The sequence below is a fragment of the Salarias fasciatus genome, unplaced genomic scaffold, assembly GCF_902148845.1.
Source record: "Salarias fasciatus unplaced genomic scaffold, fSalaFa1.1, whole genome shotgun sequence".
Lineage (NCBI taxonomy): Eukaryota > Metazoa > Chordata > Actinopteri > Blenniiformes > Blenniidae > Salarias > Salarias fasciatus.
The window spans coordinates 48,544-69,708 of NW_021941404.1; the positions used below are offsets into that span (position 1 = coordinate 48,544).

At 40.2% G+C, this 21,165-nt stretch overlaps 1 protein-coding gene and 2 long non-coding RNA genes across 3 annotated transcripts; all 3 read left to right on the top strand.

Annotated features, from left to right (window-relative positions):
- The first annotated feature begins 1,279 nt into the window (after window positions 1–1,279).
- Window positions 1,280–12,123, top strand: LOC115385766 (TRMT1-like protein). Its single transcript, XM_030087840.1, has 4 exons — window positions 1,280–1,400; window positions 1,927–2,092; window positions 2,202–2,770; window positions 12,118–12,123. The coding sequence occupies exons 2-4, from the start codon at window positions 1,927–1,929 to the stop codon at window positions 12,121–12,123; spliced, it is 741 nt and encodes a 246-aa protein (XP_029943700.1). The 5' UTR covers window positions 1,280–1,400.
- On the top strand, window positions 12,124–14,003 carry LOC115385771 (uncharacterized). Its single transcript, XR_003931172.1, has 3 exons — window positions 12,124–12,306; window positions 12,376–12,443; window positions 12,796–14,003. It is a non-coding gene; the product is annotated as an uncharacterized LOC115385771 (long non-coding RNA).
- A 4,685-nt stretch (window positions 14,004–18,688) lies between these two features.
- On the top strand, window positions 18,689–20,838 carry LOC115385776 (uncharacterized). Its single transcript, XR_003931175.1, has 3 exons — window positions 18,689–19,812; window positions 19,882–19,949; window positions 20,303–20,838. It is a non-coding gene; the product is annotated as an uncharacterized LOC115385776 (long non-coding RNA).
- The last annotated feature ends 327 nt before the right edge of the window (window positions 20,839–21,165 follow it).

Consider the following 21,165-nt stretch of genomic DNA (forward strand, 5'->3'; position numbering starts at 1 on the left):
GTGTCAGATGGCTTTAAAGCTGTTTCCTTTCTGTTTCCTACATCTAAACTCACATCCAAACCTCCTGCCATTATACACTTAGTTGCTTTCTTATTTTCTCTTTTTTTTTTCTTAAAGTTTCTGGTTCACACTCAAACTTCCCCCTTTTTGGGGAGGCCAAACTTCTCACACCATTCTCTCACACACTCCACACACTCGGGCCCATATTTCTTAGACATGTCATTACATATTGGACTGTCTGGAGGACTTTCTACTTTAACAGATCTGTTACCCATTTTCATGTGGAACGTCTTCCACCGGCCTTTTCTGCCTTCGTGACCCAGTCACAGGTGCAAAAAGTACAAAAATACCTCATCTACCTAGAGACCAGATCCCTGACCTTGCAATCTCTTATAGGAAAATAAATAAGTGTGACCCAGTCACTGTGGTCCTGCCACTTAGATACCTGGTCACTGTGGCCCAGCCACTTAGATAGGAAATGCTCTAGGTGGTCCAGCCACCCTTCCTATCTCAGTCCCCCAAACAACCCAATATGAAAGGAACTCACCGGGTGCCTGATGAATTTCCTCTGAGGAGAAAAAAAAAAATCTGTTCGTGGATCCTATCGGTGTCCCAGACGGTGGGCTTGGATCCAGTCCCCTTCTGGTCCAGCAAATGCAGTGGGGGCTGCAGTAATTTGTCTGCAGGATGATCAGTCACCGGGTCGTCGTCCGCCGCCGGGGTTCACTCGTAGGATCCTGCCGACAACGCCAAACTGTTGTGGAAATTCTATTAATAAATGCACCAACGATGAGTTCCTTATTGGTTCCTTTATTTCCAGTTGCAACAGGAGAGAAGTCACCACTGCTCAGTCAGTGTGAGTTCTAAAGTTCTGTGAAACAGACTGATATTTATACCCCGGCCTGAACCCCTGGGGCCAGGGGCAGACATGTTAATGTCATTAACATGTCTTAGAGGCTGCCCTCAGATAGGAAGGGACACATATTTAACATATGAAGTGACAAAGGAACAAACTCCAACCACCCAACCTACTTCAACCCCCTGTGGCTGCTGATGCATCAGAGAAGAACAGCATACACCACAGATACCATTTGGAGATTACACCCGGTCAGGGGGAGACACATCTGCTTAAAATGCAACAGGGCAAACAGGAGAGAACCCCCATTTGGGTTTCTTGGTGTCAGGAGTCCAGGGGGGCCGTCTGCTAAGGAGTCTACTTAAAGTTGATAACCATCACTTGCATCAAATACATAAAATTTCCATTACAGGCCCCTCCACCGCACTTCTCAAGCCCCTGTCCTGCAGACCTCTACCGCATTTCTCAAGCCCCTGTGGCGTCAGTCCAGCCCAGAAATGACGTAACTTCCTGTACATTTGGACCGGAGCCGAGCGAAAAGACGGTAAGTGACTAGTCCGTGAAAAACTTTAAACAATCAGGTGAATGTAGTGTTTTTAACCTTGATATAAATATTGTCAGTTTTTAGTAAAACGACCAGATGGTACCTCTGTCTTTTGCATAACTTCTTTAAAGTTTTGCATCCACGAGAGCATAGACTTGTGTTAGCAGCGAACAATAGCGTTAGCAGCTGCTAGCGCCTTTGTTCGTTCGCTGCTATGGTGTTTTCACGACCGTCTTCAACCTAACGTACACGTTTGACCAAGGACGAGTGTGTTTCGGAAGCATACTGAGTAGGTTGGCTTTGGGTCTGGGTAGCTATCTGACCAAAGGGAAGTGTTAAATTTGTTAGATGGCTGGAAAAGTTTGTCCTGTTATTTAGGGTGTTCGGACTAAGAGTTCACTAGAAATATCTGTTTTAGCATTAAATCAGCCTAAATTTCAGAGTATCATGTTTAAATTATGTTCAGTCTTAAGTTGGTCTGTCATTTGAACATTGCCTTACAATTTTTTTTTCTGTCCTTACGTAGATGCATCATTCGATCGTATTGAGTGGCACACAAATAGCAGCTAACCGCTGCACATCATGCTGCAAACTGTATCACTGTCCCCTGTGCCCTGGATTTAAACCAGCAAAACTGAACAGGATCCAGAGTCACCTTAAAGTCCACATCAGCAATGCCATTTCGTTTGAAGGTAAGTGTGCATGAACAGTGAAGCCTATTGTTGTGTCTGTAGCACCACACCGACATGCTGCACTATTTATTGAAAGACATCATTTTTCTTTGTTTTTTTTTTTCCTCAGATAAAAAGATATGCAAGTGCAGTCTTAACTGTAGGACTGCAGCACATTTTCATTGCCCTGTGTGCCACAAAACAGTGCTCAAAAGAAGTGATATGGAAGGACACTTAAACGGTTGCCGAGGGAAAGTTGTGCAAACGCCTTCTCCGGCAACAGAGAGTACCTCAGATCCCAATGTACCACCATCTACCCCTGCCCCATTGGATTTATCAACTGAACAGGCCTCTTTTTCAATCCAACAGAGCCCAAATACTTCACCACCCCCCACGTTTCCAAAGACTGAAGTCTCTGTTTCACCAGTGGTCAGCCCTCAACATCAACACACCAATCCCATATCGTCTGTTGACACTGCTTCTCAGGTAGATAATAGTCTGCTGCTTCAAAAGAAAAAAACAAAGTGTCCCCACTGTAATCTTCTTCTTTATAAAAAGAATATCTCCAAACACATACAAAGAAAACATGCCAAAAAATGTAAAGATGTTACAATCGAGGATCATTTAAAAAGTATTTGTGTGGACTCAATAAATGGCATTTCTGCTGTTCAGAAGTCGAGGCATGGCTTTTCTGTCCCAGTGCATGTTCAAATTAAGGGCCAATCCCAATTCTACCCCTTAGCCCTTAGCCCTACCCCTATCACTCTCCTACCCCTTTTAGAATAGGGCTGAGGGCGAGGGCTATCTTTGCAGCACTATGAATTGGGATACCCCTTGGCCCTTTAAGCCCCGCCGCACTCCTATAACAACAAAAAATTATGGATATTAGAAATGATAGAAATTACATTAGAAATTACTTTTATTTTTTTAAAAATGGTATTATTATTGTGTGAATGCTGAAGGCATTCACACTATTACATTCCGTATCTTTATTATTCTTCTTCTGTATTATTGTGTGAATGCTGAAGGCATTCACACCTTTGTTTTCCTGTTTTCTTTATTATTGTGTGAATGCTGAGGCATTCACACGATTACATTCCTCTTCTGACTTCTTCCGCCGTTTTTTGGCACGCTTCTCCTCCTACAAATTTTGTCCGATTTGAACCATTCATATATCAAAATGTGCAGCTTTTTAAGGACATTCCTGCTATGTTCTAGCTTTTTAATATCTTTTAAACTTTTTGAAATATTTCAACTTTTGTGCAACTTTTTGCCCCATGTTAACGGATGGAGATTTTTTCAAACTTTGGAACCTTATAACTTCTTCAAATCTTAACCGATTTTAACTATTCAACTTTTAAAATATTCTACTTTTTAAACTCTTTCTTCAACCTTTTTAAACTTTTTCAACTTTGTTCAACTTTTTGAAATATTTCAACTTTTTAAAATTATTTTTAACATTGAAGTCAATGGGAAAACCCTTCAACTGACCCTTCAACTTTGAACCATAATAACTTTGTCATACTTTCACATTGATATGCCATTTTACTCTTAAAACGTAGGCGTTTTTGTCCTCTAATAAGGTTTGTAATATCATTTCAAGATCTTTTACCAAATTTAAACTGTGAGCCTTCAAGTACGGACAGAATTTCAGCCGTTTTTGGAGTTTATAATGGGTGTGTATTGGAAAAGCTAGAGTGGGAGAGTGGCAGTTAGAGTGCGGGAGGCTCTGAATTTTAAACAAAAAAAAAATTATTTTCTGGTCTGTACGGCCACATTTCTGGCTCAATCTGCACAATAACCCCTCAAAACGTAGGAATTTTTCTTGTGACCCGTAAAATTGAGTCACTTTGTCTCTATCTCAAACGGTTCTCTCTCCAGAGGCATTTGTTTGAGGAGAGTGCAGGATTTTCTCCCATCCGCTCCAATGCATTTTGGAGACGCCTGAATCCAAAACTTCACTCGTGTTCGCACAATCGCCGTGGCTGCCTGGATCATCCTACAGACATGATTCCTGCACCATTAAATTCATGAAAAGCTTCTGAATCTGACTGTGTGAAAATCTTTTTCAATTTCACATCTTGGTCCCCGAGAAATGCCATTTCTTCAACCATGCGCACTCCCTTAAAAAGTGCTGATTCACTGTCATGGCTGCTGTGCAGCTGTTCTCCATTGCAACAGACACACCTGTTGTGCTGCTGCTGCTTGATGAGTCTGGATTTCTCCATTAAGACTGGAGCTCTATTGATCCTCTGTTACTCTGACACTGACTCCACTGCTCCTTCTACCTCTATCAACTTTTTTAAGTTTTTGCAGTGTTTTGAACCTTTTTCAAACTTTTTCAACTTTTTGCAGTGTTTTAACCTTTTTCAAACTTTTTCAACTTTTTGCAGTGTTTTGAACCTTTTTCAAACTTTTTCAACTTTTTGCAGTGTTTTCAACCTTTTTCAACTTTTTTCAACCCTTTTCAACTTTTTGCAGTGTTTGAAACTTTTTCAAACTTTTTCAACTTTTTTCAACCCTTTTCAACTTTTTGCAGTGTTTTCAAACTTTTTCAACCTTTTTCAACTTTTTTCAACCCTTTTCAACTTTTTGCAGTGTTTGAAACTTTTTCAAACTTTTTCAACTTTTTTCAACCCTTTTCAACTTTTTGCAGTGTTTTCAAACTTTTTCAACCTTTTCAACTTTTTTTTAAATCTTTTTCAACTTTTTGCAGTGTTTTCAAACTTTTTCAAACTTTTTCAACTTTTTTTAAACTTTTTCAGCTTTTTGCAGTGTTTTCAAACTTTTTCAAACTTTTTCAACGTTTTTTAAACTTTTTCAACTTTTTGCAGTGTTTTCAACCTTTTCAACATTTTTCAACTTTTTGCAGTGTTTTCAACCTTTTTCAAATTTTTCAACCTTTTTCAACTTTTTTCAACCCTTTTCAACTTTTTGCAGTGTTTTCAACATTGTTCAACCTTTTTCAACTTTTTGCAGTGTTTTCAACCTTTTTCAACATTTTCCAGTTTTTTTCCAGTGTTTTCAACCTTTTTTAAACTTTTTCAACTTTTTGCAGTGTTTTCAACCTTTTTCAACCTTTTTCAATTTTTTGCAGTGTTTTCAAACTTTTTCAACCTTTTTCAACTTTTTTTAACCCTTTTCAACTTTTTGCAGTGTTTTTCTACCTTTTTCAACCTTTTTCAACTTTATTTCAGGGTTTTTCACCTTTTCTTATTCAGTTTTTCTGCATTACAGTTTAACATTTTCAGCTCAGCATTCACACTTGCAGTTTCTTCAGGAACTGCAAATTTTTTCTAGTTGTGTGAATGCTGAAGGCATTCACACTATTACATTCCGTATCTTTATTATAATTGTGTGAATGCTGAAGGCATTCACACCTTTGTTTTCCTGTTTCTTTATTGTGTGAATGCTGAAGGCATTCACACCTTTGTTTTTCAAATCTTTATTGTGTGAATGCTGAAGGCATTCACACTATTACATTCCAAATCTTTATTATTCTTCTTCCGACTTCTGACTTCTTCCCCCATTTTTTGACGCTTAACTACTCCTCCAAATTTTGTCCGATTTGAACCATTCAGATATCAAATTGTGCAGCTTTTTAAGGACATGGGTGCTATGTTCTAGCTTTTTAATATCTTTTAAACTTTTTGAAATATTTCAACTTTTGTGCAACTTTTTGCCCCATGTTAACGGATGGAGATTTTTTCAAACTTTGGAATCTTATAACTTCTTCAAATCTTAACCGATTTTAACCATTCAACTTTTAAAATATTCAACTTTTTAAACCCTTTCTTCCACTTTTTTAAACTTTTTCAACTTTGTTCAACTTTTTGAAATATTTCAACTTTTTAAAATTATTTTTAACATTGAAGTGGATGGAAAACCCCTTCAACTGACCTTTCAACTCCTTCAACTTTGAACCCTTACTACTTTGTCATACTTTCACATAGACAAGTCATTTTACATTTAAAACGTAGGCATTTTTGTCCTCTATTCAGGTATGTAACATCATTTCAAGATCTTTTACCAAATTTAAACTGTGAGCCTTTAAGTATGGAGAGAATTTCAGCCATTTTTGAAGTTTATAATGGGTGTGTATTGGAAAAGCTAGAGTGGGAGAATCAAATTTAGAGTGCGGGAGGCTCTGAATTTTAACCAAAAAAAAAATGATTTTCTCGTCCGTACGGCCACATTTCTGGCTCAATCTGCACAATAACCCCTCAAAACGTAGGAATTTCCCTTGTGACCCGTACAATTGAGTCACTTTGTCTCTATCTCAAACAGTTCTCTGTCCAGAGGCATTTGTTTGAGGAGAGTGCAGAATTTTCTCCCATCCGCTCCAATGCATTTTTGAGACGCCTGAATCCAAAACTTCTCTCATGTTTGCACAATCGCCGTGGCTGAATGGATGATCCTACAGACATGATTCCTACACCATTAAATTCCTGAAAGGCTTCTGAATCTGACTGTGTGAAAATCTTTTTCAATTTCACCTTTCGGTCCCTGAGAAATGTCATTTCTTCAACCATGCGCACTCCATTAAAAAGTGCTGATTCACTGTCATGGCTGCTGTGCAGCTGGTCTCCATTGCAACAGACACACCTGTTGTGCTGACTGCTGCTTGATGAGTCTGGATTTTTCCATTAAGACTGGAGCTCTATTGATCCTCTGTTACTCTGACACTGACTCCACTGCTCCTTCTACCTCTATCAACTGTTTTAAGTTTTCGCAGTGTTTTCAACCTTTTTCAAACTTTTTCAACTTTTTGCAGTGTTTTCAACCTTTTTCATCTTTTTTCAACCCTTTAACTTTTTGCAGTGTTTTCAACCTTTTTCAACTTTTGTCGACCCTTTTCAACTTTTTGCAGTGTTTTCACACTTTTTCAAACTTTTTCAACGTTTTTCAACCCTTTTCAACTTTTGCAGTGTTTTCAAACTTTTTCAACCTTTTCAACTTTATTTTAACCTTTTTCAACTTTTTGTAGTGTTTTCAAAGCTTTTCAAACTTTTTCAACTTTTTTTCAACTTTTTCAACTTTTTGCAGCGCTTTCAACCTTTTTCAACCTTTTTCAACTTTTTTCAACCCTTTTCAACTTTTTGCAGTGTTTTCAACATTTTTCAACCTTTTCAACTTTTTGCAGTGTTTTCAACAATTTTCAACATTTTTCAACTTTTTGCAGTGTTTTCAACCTTTTTCAAACTTTTTCAACTTTTTGCAGTGTTTTCAAACTTTTTCAACCTTTTTCAACTTTTTTCAACCCTTTTCAACTTTTTGCAGTGTTTTCAACAATTTTCAACTTTTTGCAGTGTTTTCAACCTTTTTCAACCTTTTTCGACTTTTTGTAGTATTTTCAACCTTTTTCAATTTTTTTCAACTTTTTGCAGTCTTTTCAACCTTTTTCAACTTTTTGTAGTATTTTCAACCTTTTTCAACTTTTGGCAGTGTTTTCAAACTTTTTTTTTAACTTTTTCATCTTTTTGCTGTGTTTTCAACCTTTTTCAACTTTTTTCAACTTTTTGCAGTGTTTTCAAAGTTTTTCAACCTTTTTCAACTTTTTGCAGTGTTTTGAACCTTTTTCAACATTTTTCAACTTTTTGCAGTGTTTTTCTACCTTTTTCAACCTTTTTCAACTTTATTTCAGGGTTTTTCACCTTTTCTTATTCAGTTTTTCTGCATTACAGTTTAACATTTTCAGCTCAGCATTCACACTTGCAGTTTCTTCAGGAACTGCAAATTTTTTCTAGTTGTGTGAATGCTGAAGGCATTCACACTATTACATTCCGTATCTTTATTTTTATTATTCTGACTTCTTCCCCCATTTTTTGGCACGCTTCTCCTCCTTCAAATTTTGTCCGATTTGAACCATTCATATATCAAATTGTGCGGCTTTTTAAGGACATTCCTGCTATGTTCTAACTTTTAAATATCTTTTAAACTTTTTGAAATATTTCAACTTTTGTGCAACTTTTTGCCCCATGTTAACGGATGGAGATTTTTTCAAACTTTGGAACCTTATAACTTCTTCAAATCTTAACCAATTTTAACCATTCAACTTTTAAAATGTTCAACTTTTTCAACCCTTTCTTCAACCTTTTTAAACTTTTTCAACTTTGTTCAACTTTTTGAAATATTTCAACTTTTTAAAATTATTTTTAACATTGAATTCAATGGGAAAACCCTTCAACTGACCTTTCAACTCCTTTAACTTTGAACCCTTACTACTTTGTCATACTTTCACATAGACAAGTCATTTTACTTTTAAAATGTAGGCATTTTTGTCCTCTATTCAGGTATGTAGTATCATCTCAAGATCTTTTACCAAATTTAAACTGTGAGGCTTCAAGTATGGAGGGAATTTTAGCCGTTTCTGAAGTTTATAATGGGTGTGTATTGGAAAAGCTAGAGTGGGAGAATCAAATTTAGAGTGCGGGAGGCTCTGAATTTTAACCAAAAAAAAAATTATTTTCTCGTCCGTACGGCCACATTTCTGGCTCAATCTGCACAATAACACCTCTAAACGTAGGAATTTCTCTTGTGACCCGTACAATTGAGTCACTTTGTCTCTATCTCAAACGGTTCTCTCTCCAGAGGCATTTGTTTGAGGAGAGTGCAGAATTTTCTCCCATCCGCTCCAATGCATTTTCGAGACGCCTGAATCCAAAACTTCACTCGTGTTCGCACAATTGGTATGGCTGAATGGATGATCCTACAGACATGATTCCTGCACCATTAAATTCATGAAAGGCTTCTGAATCTGACTGTGTGAAAATCTTTTTCAATTTCACATCTTGGTCCCCGAGAAATGCCATTTCTTCAACCATGCGCACTCCATTAAAAAGTGCTGATTCACTATCATGGCTGCTGTGCAGCTGGTCTCCATTGCAACAGACACACCTGTTGTGCTGCTGCTGCTTGATTAGTCTGGATTTTTCCATTAAGACTGGAGCTCTATTGATCCTCTGTTACTCTGACACTGACTCCACTGCTGTTTACTGCTCTCTCCTCCTTTGTCAACTTTTAAGTTTTTGAAAATGTGTCAGTTTCGTCAACTGTGTTTAATTTTTTCAACTCTTGGCAGTGTTTTCAGCTTTTTTCGACTTTTTGTAGTGTTTTCAAACTTTTTCAACCTTTTTCAACATTTTTCACCATTTTTCAACTTTTTTCAACTTTTTGCAGTCTTTTCAATCATTTTCAACTTTTTGCAGTGTTTTCAAACTTTTTCAACCTTTTTCAGCTTTTTACAGCATTTTCAAACTTTTTCAACCTTTTTCAACTTTTTGCAGCGTTTTCAACCTTTTTCAACCTTTTCAACTTTTTTTTAAGCTTTTTCAACTTTTTGCAGTGTTTTCAAACTTTTTCAACTTTTGTTAAACTTTTTCAACTTTTTGCAGTGTTTTCAACATTTTTCAACCTCATTCAACCTTTTTCAACTTTTTTCAACTTTTTGCAGTCTTTTCAATCATTTTCAACTTTTTGCAGTGTTTTCAAACTTTTTCAACCTTTTTCAGCTTTTTACAGCATTTTCAAACTTTTTCAACCTTTTTCAACTTTTTGCAGCGTTTTCAACCTTTTTCAACCTTTTCAACTTTTTTTTAAGCTTTTTCAACTTTTTGCAGTGTTTTCAAACTTTTTCAACTTTTGTTAAACTTTTTCAACTTTTTGCAGTGTTTTCAACATTTTTCAACCTCATTCAACCTTTTTCAACTTTTTGCAGTGTTTTCAGCCTTTTTCAACATTTTTCAACTTTTTGCAGTGTTTTCAGCCTTTTTCAACATTTTTGAACTTTTTGCAGCGCTTTCAACCTTTTTCAACATTTTTTAACTTTTTGCAGTGTTTTCTACCTTTTTCAACATTTTTCAACTTTTTGCAGTGTTTTCAACCTTTTTCAACATTTTCAAGTTTTTTTGAGTGTTTTCAACCTTTTTTTTAAACTTTTTCAACTTTTTGCAGTGTTTTCAACATTTTTCAACCTCATTCAACCTTTTTGAACTTTTTGCAGTGTTTTCAGCCTTTTTCAACATTTTTCAACTTTTTGCAGTGTTTTTAGCCTTTTTCAACATTTTTGAACTTTTTGCAGCGCTTTCAACCTTTTTCAACATTTTTTAACTTTTTGCAGTGTTTTCAACCTTTTTCAACTTTTTGCAGTGTTTTGAAGCTTTTTCAGCTTTTTTCAACTTTTTGCAATGTTTTCAACCTTTTTCAACTTTTTGGAGTCTTTTCAACCTTTATTAACCCTTTTCGACTTTTTGCCATGTTTACAAAGTTTTTCAACCTTTTTCAACTTTGTTTCAGGGTTTTTCACCTTTTCTTATTCAGTTTTTCTGCATTACAGTTTAACATTTTCAGCTCAGCATTCACACTTGCAGTTTCTTCAGGAACTGCAAATTTTTTCTAGTTGTGTGAATGCTGAAGGCATTCACACTATTACATTCCGTATCTTTATTTTTATTATTCTGACTTCTTCCCCCATTTTTTGGCACGCTTCTCCTCCTTCAAATTTTGTCCGATTTGAACCATTCATATATCAAATTGTGCGGCTTTTTAAGGACATTCCTGCTATGTTCTAACTTTTAAATATCTTTTAAACTTTTTGAAATATTTCAACTTTTGTGCAACTTTTTGCCCCATGTTAACGGATGGAGATTTTTTCAAACTTTGGAACCTTATAACTTCTTCAAATCTTAACCAATTTTAACCATTCAACTTTTAAAATGTTCAACTTTTTCAACCCTTTCTTCAACCTTTTTAAACTTTTTCAACTTTGTTCAACTTTTTGAAATATTTCAACTTTTTAAAATTATTTTTAACATTGAATTCAATGGGAAAACCCTTCAACTGACCTTTCAACTCCTTTAACTTTGAACCCTTACTACTTTGTCATACTTTCACATAGACAAGTCATTTTACTTTTAAAATGTAGGCATTTTTGTCCTCTATTCAGGTATGTAGTATCATCTCAAGATCTTTTACCAAATTTAAACTGTGAGGCTTCAAGTATGGAGGGAATTTTAGCCGTTTCTGAAGTTTATAATGGGTGTGTATTGGAAAAGCTAGAGTGGGAGAATCAAATTTAGAGTGCGGGAGGCTCTGAATTTTAACCAAAAAAAAAATTATTTTCTCGTCCGTACGGCCACATTTCTGGCTCAATCTGCACAATAACACCTCTAAACGTAGGAATTTCTCTTGTGACCCGTACAATTGAGTCACTTTGTCTCTATCTCAAACGGTTCTCTCTCCAGAGGCATTTGTTTGAGGAGAGTGCAGAATTTTCTCCCATCCGCTCCAATGCATTTTCGAGACGCCTGAATCCAAAACTTCACTCGTGTTCGCACAATTGGTATGGCTGAATGGATGATCCTACAGACATGATTCCTGCACCATTAAATTCATGAAAGGCTTCTGAATCTGACTGTGTGAAAATCTTTTTCAATTTCACATCTTGGTCCCCGAGAAATGCCATTTCTTCAACCATGCGCACTCCATTAAAAAGTGCTGATTCACTATCATGGCTGCTGTGCAGCTGGTCTCCATTGCAACAGACACACCTGTTGTGCTGCTGCTGCTTGATTAGTCTGGATTTTTCCATTAAGACTGGAGCTCTATTGATCCTCTGTTACTCTGACACTGACTCCACTGCTGTTTACTGCTCTCTCCTCCTTTGTCAACTTTTAAGTTTTTGAAAATGTGTCAGTTTCGTCAACTGTGTTTAATTTTTTCAACTCTTGGCAGTGTTTTCAGCTTTTTTTCGACTTTTTGTAGTGTTTTCAAACTTTTTCAACCTTTTTCAACATTTTTCACCATTTTTCAACTTTTTTCAACTTTTTGCAGTCTTTTCAATCATTTTCAACTTTTTGCAGTGTTTTCAAACTTTTTCAACCTTTTTCAGCTTTTTACAGCATTTTCAAACTTTTTCAACCTTTTTCAACTTTTTGCAGCGTTTTCAACCTTTTTCAACCTTTTCAACTTTTTTTTAAGCTTTTTCAACTTTTTGCAGTGTTTTCAAACTTTTTCAACTTTTGTTAAACTTTTTCAACTTTTTGCAGGTGTAACCCTGGGTGAAAATCTCAAAATTCCCACTTTCTGCAAGTCCCTTGAATGCACCACACACACACCTCACAGGTCACATGTTTCCCATGACCAATCCAAGGTATTGGAGGGAAAGTTACCTGCGACCTCACTTCCTCTCCAGTCAGTTGTGTGGGGAGAGGAGCTGAGGGAGCAGCAGTGCACAGGTTAGTTCCCACATCTACACCTTGATGACAATCCCTTCACTTATAGCTAATCCAAATGCACACTTTTAGATCTCTGCCTGCCTGGAGCTTTGGATTGGGGGACTTTGTCAGGACATGTGCCTGTGTGAAGGGAATTGGTGAGTGTGGATTTGTTTGAACCATGTGGTGGCATTAGCGGCTAATGCTATGGCGGCTAACGCTAATATGCTAACATGCTAACAAGCTAGCACTTGTGTTCTCTAGGCCTCATGTGAAGCCTCATTGTATTGTTTGCTGTATTGCTACGGAATGCTAACTGTTATCTTAGCATTGGCAATTAGCTTTTCATGTTTGGGGTTTATGGACTGCTGAACAATGTGAAATGATGATAAACCATGGTGATTGCAAATGTGTGCACAAGATTATGATTTGACTCGGTGTGAGTTGGATGAATGAATTTTTATTTATGGATGGATGATTCTTTTTGTTTGGCCTTGTTTATTTATCCAGGCCAGGTGTCCTACTCTGAATTGAGTAGTGGATGGCGAGCCAGTGGTTCAGCGGCCAGGAGCCTGAAGAGACCCCCTCAGTTCCCAAATAAATTGTCGGGTAGGAGGCTGGTGCAGCCTGCTCTCTTGCCCCCACCTACTCACTCCTCCATTACACCACTTTCCCCAATATTCACATTCACTCTGGACATTTGCGCTTTCGCCAAACCCCACCACTGCAATAATTCATATATGGACAATTGGTGGTGAAAAATGGACCCCGAGTGAGAAGAAACCCGATACCTGCTGGACTCTGAATTTATTTTCTTTATTTTGAGTTACTTAGTTTGTTTGCTCGTTCACTGTAAATATTTTGGGTTGTTTGTTTAATAGTTCTGTTTTGTTGTCACATTTAATATATTATGCTTGCACTTAAACTTACCTGGTGTTGTGTTTTACTGTCCTCCGCCCTCCAGTAGTCGAACCCAGAATCTTTTGACTAGCCCGCTTAATATACTCACCTCAGTGGTGATAAATTATCATAACGTAACCGAAATATCTGTTACATTTTTGGCGAGCCAGCCAGGAGGGTGAAAGGTACAGTAATCTGTTCAACTGTTTATTCCTACTCACCAATTCTTGTGTCACAACATGGAAACATTTGAATCCCTTGGTGTAAAAATCCCAAATGCAATTTTGGTTGATGGCATCACAGAGTCTGATTCATGTGACAGTATTCTTACATTCCTTGAGTCATATGGTGCGATAAAACAACACCTCATAATAAATGATCGAGATTCAGATTATTTTGGCCGACTAGTAGTTGAATATGAGTCCGGTTCAGCTTTTGCGAGTTTTCCATCCTTACCATATACTTACAAACCGGGTAAAGGCAATAAATTCTTTATTGAGAGTCTGTCTGACATTTATGCTTCAGAGGGTTGTGCCACAAAAACTGAAACCTTTATGAGGGATGCGAAGAATATGGCTAAACTGTCTGGGAAGGAATATGGAGAAATTCTCCAGGAAATGTTATCGCAGATTCAGAAGTCAATCGCTGATCTCGACCGTCCTGCTGCAGATGTCGATGCTGGTGGTGCAGAACAGTCAACCCCCTCGGTATCAGTAAACCCCTCACAATCTACTGCGGTGCATGCTACCTCTGCTTCCAGGCCCAGCTTTGTTCCTCATGCTGAGAGTACCCAGAGGGAAGAAAGGCGATCTACAACAAACGTGACTGCCAGCGATCTCACCCCTCCGGAAGTGCAGCGCTACGTGGTGGAACATGTTGTGAGGAGTGGAGACGGCGCGCATTCATCCCATCGGTTCCGAACATTCTCTGGGAAAGTGCCAAGGCCAGCGCATGAGACTGACTATGATACCTGGAGAGCTGGTGTTGAGTTAGTCCTGAGAGATCCAGCCATTTCAGATCTGCAACGCACCAGATTGATCCGGGATAGTCTGCTGCCCCCTGCTGCGGATATTGTGAAACATCTTAGTCCCGACACTTTGCCATGGGTGTACCTACAACAACTGGAATCTGCATATGGAACTGTGCAAGATGGAGATGAACTGTATGCAAAGTTCCTTGATACTTACCAGGATGCAGGTGAAAAACCATCTACTTACCTGCAGCGACTCCAAGTGGCCTTGCAGCATGCGGTGAGAAGAGGAGGAGTTTCTGAAAGAGATGTTGACAAGCGGTTGCTGACCCAATTTTGCCGAGGATGTTGGGATAACAACCTTCTTGTTGAATTGCAGCTGAAGCAGAAAAAGAGTAATCCACCTCCATTCGCCGAACTTTTACTACTCCTTCGTACAGAGGAAGATCAAGACGCCACGAAGAACATGAGAATGAAGCAGCATTTGGGTGCAACAAGGCAAAAAGTTACCAGTCACTCACAAGTTGTACGAGCTGAAGAGGAACCCAACCTGTGTTCTACCATCATGTCCTTTACAAAGCAGTTAACTGAACAGATGGCTGCCATTCAGAAACAACTCGCAGGCCTTACTGCAAGTCAGGCCAGAATGGTGCCACACACTGCTATGAAGACCTTTAAGGGACCAAGGGCCAGCAATCCGAAGTCTACTCCATCAAAGCCAGGTTTCTGTTTCCGCTGTGGAGAAGATGGACACATTAAGCCACAATGTGAAAATCCTCCAAATTCATCCCTAGTGAGTGTCAAAAGGAAACAGTTTAGTGATAAACAAAAGTGGCAACACCCACGCACTTCTGGACATTTAAACTAGTTTCAGCTCCTGCTGAGGGACAATCAGGAGCTGTGTTGGACAAAACCTGTCCCACACCAAGAAAACCTGTCCAGTGTGCAGAGATGAAGTCCGACCTGAAAGTGAAGAAGAGGTTGCCTAAGGGATTAGTTGGTTCCCGGTGTATGGCGGAAATTGATGTTGCCGGTCATACTTGCCTGTGTCTTCTTGATACCGGATCACAGGTAACCACCATCCCTGTGTCATTCTACAATGAACACCTATCAGATCGACCCATTCATTCACTGAGTGAGCTACTCCATATCGAAGGTGCCGCAGGTCAAAGTGTTCCTTACCTTGGATATGTTGAGACTACAGTAACATTCCCAGAAGATTTTCTTGGGTCTACTATTGTAATTGACACTCTGGCACTTGTAGTTCCAGATGTCAGACCCAGTTTGCCTACTTCAATGTTAGTTGGCATGAACACTCTTGAGGTTGCCTATGAGCAGTTCTGCAGCAGTGGTTCTCATGCTTTCCAGCCGAGTTCACATAGCTACAGAGTCGTCCTGCAAACTCTCCAGCTGAGACACCAGAGCAAGGCTGAGGATCATATTGGGCTTGTCACATTGTGCAGCAAGACACCTGTACTTGTTCCAGCAGGTTGCACTATTGTGGTCAAAGGCTCAGCCAAGGTGTCCGCTCCCACAACCAGTCAGTCTGCAATCATTCAGCACCCGGATTCAGGCCTGCCGGGTGGCTTGTGTGTGAGCAGCTGTTTGGTTGCAATGCCATCCCACTCACCCCACATAGTTCCTGTTGTGGTGACAAATGAGTCGGAGCAGGACGTCTGCATTTCTCCATTCTTGGTGATTGCAGAACTTGGCACATACGAATGTACAGTCTCAGATCACCATGTTGTGAGTGAATCATCGCAGATTCCATTGGCTTTCAATTTTGGTGACAGTCCAGCTCCATCAGAGTGGCGAGAGCGACTCACTGCCAAATTGAAAGCTATACCAGAAGTGTTTGCACACCATGCTCTTGACTTTGGATGCACCAGTCATGTTAAACATCACATTAATCTTAGTGACAATACTCCTTTCAAGCATCGTGCACGACCCATCCATCCTCATGACATCGAAGCAGTTCGGAAACATCTTCAAGAGCTTCTTGATGCGGGGGTGATACGAGAGTCTGAATCCTCATTTTCATCTCCTATTGTGGTTGTGAAAAAGAAGAATGGAGATGTCCGGTTGTGCATTGATTACCGAAAACTGAATTTACAGACGATTAAAGATGCTTACCCATTACCCAATCTGGAAGAGTGTTTTTCTGCGCTCAATGGTGCCAAGTGGTTCTCTGTTCTTGACCTCAAATCAGGCTATTATCAGATTGAGATGCATGAAGCAGATAAGGCCAAAACAGCCTTTGTCACTCCCTTGGGGTTCTGGGAATTCAATCGGATGCCCCAAGGTGTTACAAATGCACCCTCAACATTTCAACGCCTGATGGAGAAGTGCATGGGAAGTCTGCATCTGAAAGAGGTGCTTGTGTTTATCGATGATCTTATCATCTTTGCTGATACCCTCGAGGAGCATGAACGACGCCTACTGCGAGTACTGGATAAACTCAAAGAGTATGGGCTGAAACTTTCACCGGACAAGTGCATGTTCTTGCAAACGTCTGTCCGGTATTTAGGGCATGTGGTTTCCGAAAAGGGCGTTGACACAGATCCTGCCAAGGTCGCTGTCTTGAAATCCTGGCCAATTCCGCATAATCTCAAGACCTTGCGTTCATTCCTGGGCTTCGCGGGTTATTATCGGCGCTTTATAAAAGATTATGCTGCCATTGTGAAGCCACTCAACGACCTGACTCGTGGTTACCCGCCTACTCGGAAAACCTCAAAGGGTAAAGATCCCACACCACTCTTTGATCCAAAGCAATCCTTCGGTGCTCGATGGACTCCCCAATGTGAGCAGGCATTTTCCACTCTCATCGACAAGCTCACCACCGCTCCTGTGTTGGGATTCGCTAATCCTTCCCTGCCGTACATCCTCCATACAGACGCCAGCACGACTGGGCTTGGAGCGGCCCTTTACCAGGAACAGGAGGGAGTCCTGAGGGTAATTGCCTTTGCTAGCCGAGGGTTATCACAGAGCGAGAGCCGTTACCCAGCACATAAACTGGAATTTCTGGCGCTTAAATGGAGTGTGACAGAAAAGTTCCAAGATTACCTGTATGGGGCAAACTTCACAGTAGTTACTGACAGTAATCCTCTCACTTACCTCTTAACATCTGCCAAGTTAGATGCTACCAGCCATCGTTGGCTGGCTGCCCTGTCAACCTTTTCATTCCATATCCAGTACAGAGCGGGGAAGCAGAATTTGGATGCAGATGCGCTTTCCCGACGGCCACATGACGGTCCCAGTTGTGATATGGCGCAAAAAGATCATGAGCTCATTCATCAGTTTGCTGAACATCTCCTGGATTGTGATGAGAAGATTCCGCCTGAGGTAGTGGAAGCAGTATGCCAAAGTACTCTTTCCCGTTGTCAGGCTGAAACCACGCTGGTTGAATCTCTTTCCATCACGGCTGACTCGGTTCCTGACGCCTTTGCGGAAGATTCGTACGGACTTCCAGTTGTTCCCCCTTTGTCTCACCTCGATCTTCAAGACAAACAAAGGGCTGATCCAAGTATCCGGGAGGTAATTCATCAGTTGGAGTTTGGTGAGAGTGTTCCTCTGACAGCCAGAGAAGAGTTGCCGGAGCTCCCACTCCTCCTGAGAGAACTGAACAAGTTAGAAATTGTCGATGGCATCTTGTATCGCAGGCGTCATGACAATGAACGACTATCTTATCAACTTGTTCTGCCTGAAGAACTCCGTCCCACCGTTCTCCAGAACCTGCATGACCATATGGGCCACATGGGAAAAGAGCGTACTCTTGATCTAGCTCGCACCCGGTTCTACTGGCCTAGAATGGCTGCTGATGTCGAACAAAAAGTCAAGACCTGTGGACGCTGTGTGAGGCGAAAGGCGCAACCAGAAAAAGCTGCCCCTTTAGTCAGCATTCAAACATCTCGTCCATTAGAACTCCTTTGCATGGATTTCCTCAGTATAGAACCAGACACAAGCAATACAAAGGATGTTCTGGTACTTACTGACCACTTTACAAAGTTTGCTGTGGCAATTCCAACTCCCAATCAGAAGGCCAAGACTGTGGCAAAATGCCTTATGGACAACTTCATTGTCTATTATGGTATCCCAGAAAGGTTACACACTGATCAAGGCCCTGACTTTGAGTCTAAGCTGATTCGTGAACTTTGTTCTTTTGTTGGAATTCAGAAGGGTAGAACAACACCTTACCACCCCAGAGGAAACCCTGTTGAAAGATTTAATCGGACTTTGTTAAACATGTTGGGGACTCTGGAGACAAAACAAAAATTAAAGTGGCGTGAATTTGTCAAGCCGTTGGTGCATGCCTACAACTGCACAAAAAATGAAGTCACCGGATTCACCCCCTACGAGCTAATGTTTGGGAGGTCCCCTCGCCTTCCTGTGGATCTGGCCTTCAAGTTACCAGTACGTGAAGAGAGACACCAATCGCATACTCAGTATGTGCGAGACCTGAAATCAAGACTTCAGGAGAGCTATCAAATTGCCTCAAAGAACACCGTAAAGAGCAACGACCGGAATAAAATTCGTTTTGATAGATATGTTCGACCATCTCAGCTTGAAGTTGGTGACAGAGTGCTGGTTCGCAATGTGCGAATTAGAGGCAAACAGAAGTTGACTGACAGGTGGGAAGCAGATGTCTACATTGTTGTGAAGAGAGCTGGAGACTTACCTGTTTACACCGTGAGACCAGAAGGGAAAGACGGTCCAACACGGACTTTACACCGTGATTTGCTGTTGCCGTGTGGGTTTCTTCCTGAAGTGGACATGGGTGCAACTTCAGAGGTCCTTCCTGTTGAAGAATCCAGACTGACTCGTCAGCAAAAACGAGCTCAGCTTCAGTCTGAAGACTCTGCGGAGGAAGATGAACGGTTTGAGGACATGTCTAGCTGTTTTGTTCCTGATGCAGTAAGATTTTCGGTGGAGACGTTTCAAGCTCCAGAGAACATATCTGTTCAGGATCGTGGAACTTTTCCTGAACCACACTTGCCTGCAGATCACTTACCTTCCTTGGAACCCGGAGCTCAACCACTAGAGATACCTATGGAAGCTCACTTACCTGAAATTTCAACTTCGGCAGAAGCTGGTGCAGAAACTGAGCCTATAGAGATACATCTGCCTGAGCAGTTATCCGGTTCTGAGAGTCCAGTCTCTGCCAATGCACCTGTGGTAGAAGAACCTGAAGAAAAAAACAATCCTCGATCCAGTCTCATTGATCCAACAAACTTGGATGGCATAAACACCTTGCCTGCTACTGACAATGACAGCGTAGATGATCAAGCTGCTGAAGCCGGTCTCAGACGCTCAAATCGTCTCCGACAACTACCTGACAGATTACGTTATGTTTCCCTGGGCAATCCACTGATCTCAGTTGTTCAAACTTGGATAAACAGTCTGTCGGATGCCTTGGGTACATCATCTCATTGAATTATGCAACGGGACGTGCATAGACTAAAGGGGGGAGGGTGTAACCCTGGGTGAAAATCTCAAAATTCCCACTTTCTGCAAGTCCCTTGAATGCACCACACACACACCTCACAGGTCACATGTTTCCCATGACCAATCCAAGGTATTGGAGGGAAAGTTACCTGCGACCTCACTTCCTCTCCAGTCAGTTGTGTGGGGAGAGGAGCTGAGGGAGCAGCAGTGCACAGGTTAGTTCCCACATCTACACCTTGATGACAATCCCTTCACTTATAGCTAATCCAAATGCACACTTTTAGATCTCTGCCTGCCTGGAGCTTTGGATTGGGGGACTTTGTCAGGACATGTGCCTGTGTGAAGGGAATTGGTGAGTGTGGATTTGTTTGAACCATGTGGTGGCATTAGCGGCTAATGCTATGGCGGCTAACGCTAATATGCTAACATGCTAACAAGCTAGCACTTGTGTTCTCTAGGCCTCATGTGAAGCCTCATTGTATTGTTTGCTGTATTGCTACGGAATGCTAACTGTTATCTTAGCATTGGCAATTAGCTTTTCATGTTTGGGGTTTATGGACTGCTGAACAATGTGAAATGATGATAAACCATGGTGATTGCAAATGTGTGCACAAGATTATGATTTGACTCGGTGTGAGTTGGATGAATGAATTTTTATTTATGGATGGATGATTCTTTTTTGTTTGGCCTTGTTTATTTATCCAGGCCAGGTGTCCTACTCTGAATTGAGTAGTGGATGGCGAGCCAGTGGTTCAGCGGCCAGGAGCCTGAAGAGACCCCCTCAGTTCCCAAATAAATTGTCGGGTAGGAGGCTGGTGCAGCCTGCTCTCTTGCCCCCACCTACTCACTCCTCCATTACACCACTTTCCCCAATATTCACATTCACTCTGGACATTTGCGCTTTCGCCAAACCCCACCACTGCAATAATTCATATATGGACAATTGGTGGTGAAAAATGGACCCCGAGTGAGAAGAAACCCGATACCTGCTGGACTCTGAATTTATTTTCTTTATTTTGAGTTACTTAGTTTGTTTGCTCGTTCACTGTAAATATTTTGGGTTGTTTGTTTAATAGTTCTGTTTTGTTGTCACATTTAATATATTATGCTTGCACTTAAACTTACCTGGTGTTGTGTTTTACTGTCCTCCGCCCTCCAGTAGTCGAACCCAGAATCTTTTGACTAGCCCGCTTAATATACTCACCTCAGTGGTGATAAATTATCATAACGTAACCGAAATATCTGTTACACAGTGTTTTCAACATTTTTCAACCTCATTCAACCTTTTTCAACTTTTTTCAACTTTTTGCAGTCTTTTCAATCATTTTCAACTTTTTGCAGTGTTTTCAAACTTTTTCAACCTTTTTCAGCTTTTTACAGCATTTTCAAACTTTTTCAACCTTTTTCAACTTTTTGCAGCGTTTTCAACCTTTTTCAACCTTTTCAACTTTTTTTTAAGCTTTTTCAACTTTTTGCAGTGTTTTCAAACTTTTTCAACTTTTGTTAAACTTTTTCAACTTTTTGCAGTGTTTTCAACATTTTTCAACCTCATTCAACCTTTTTCAACT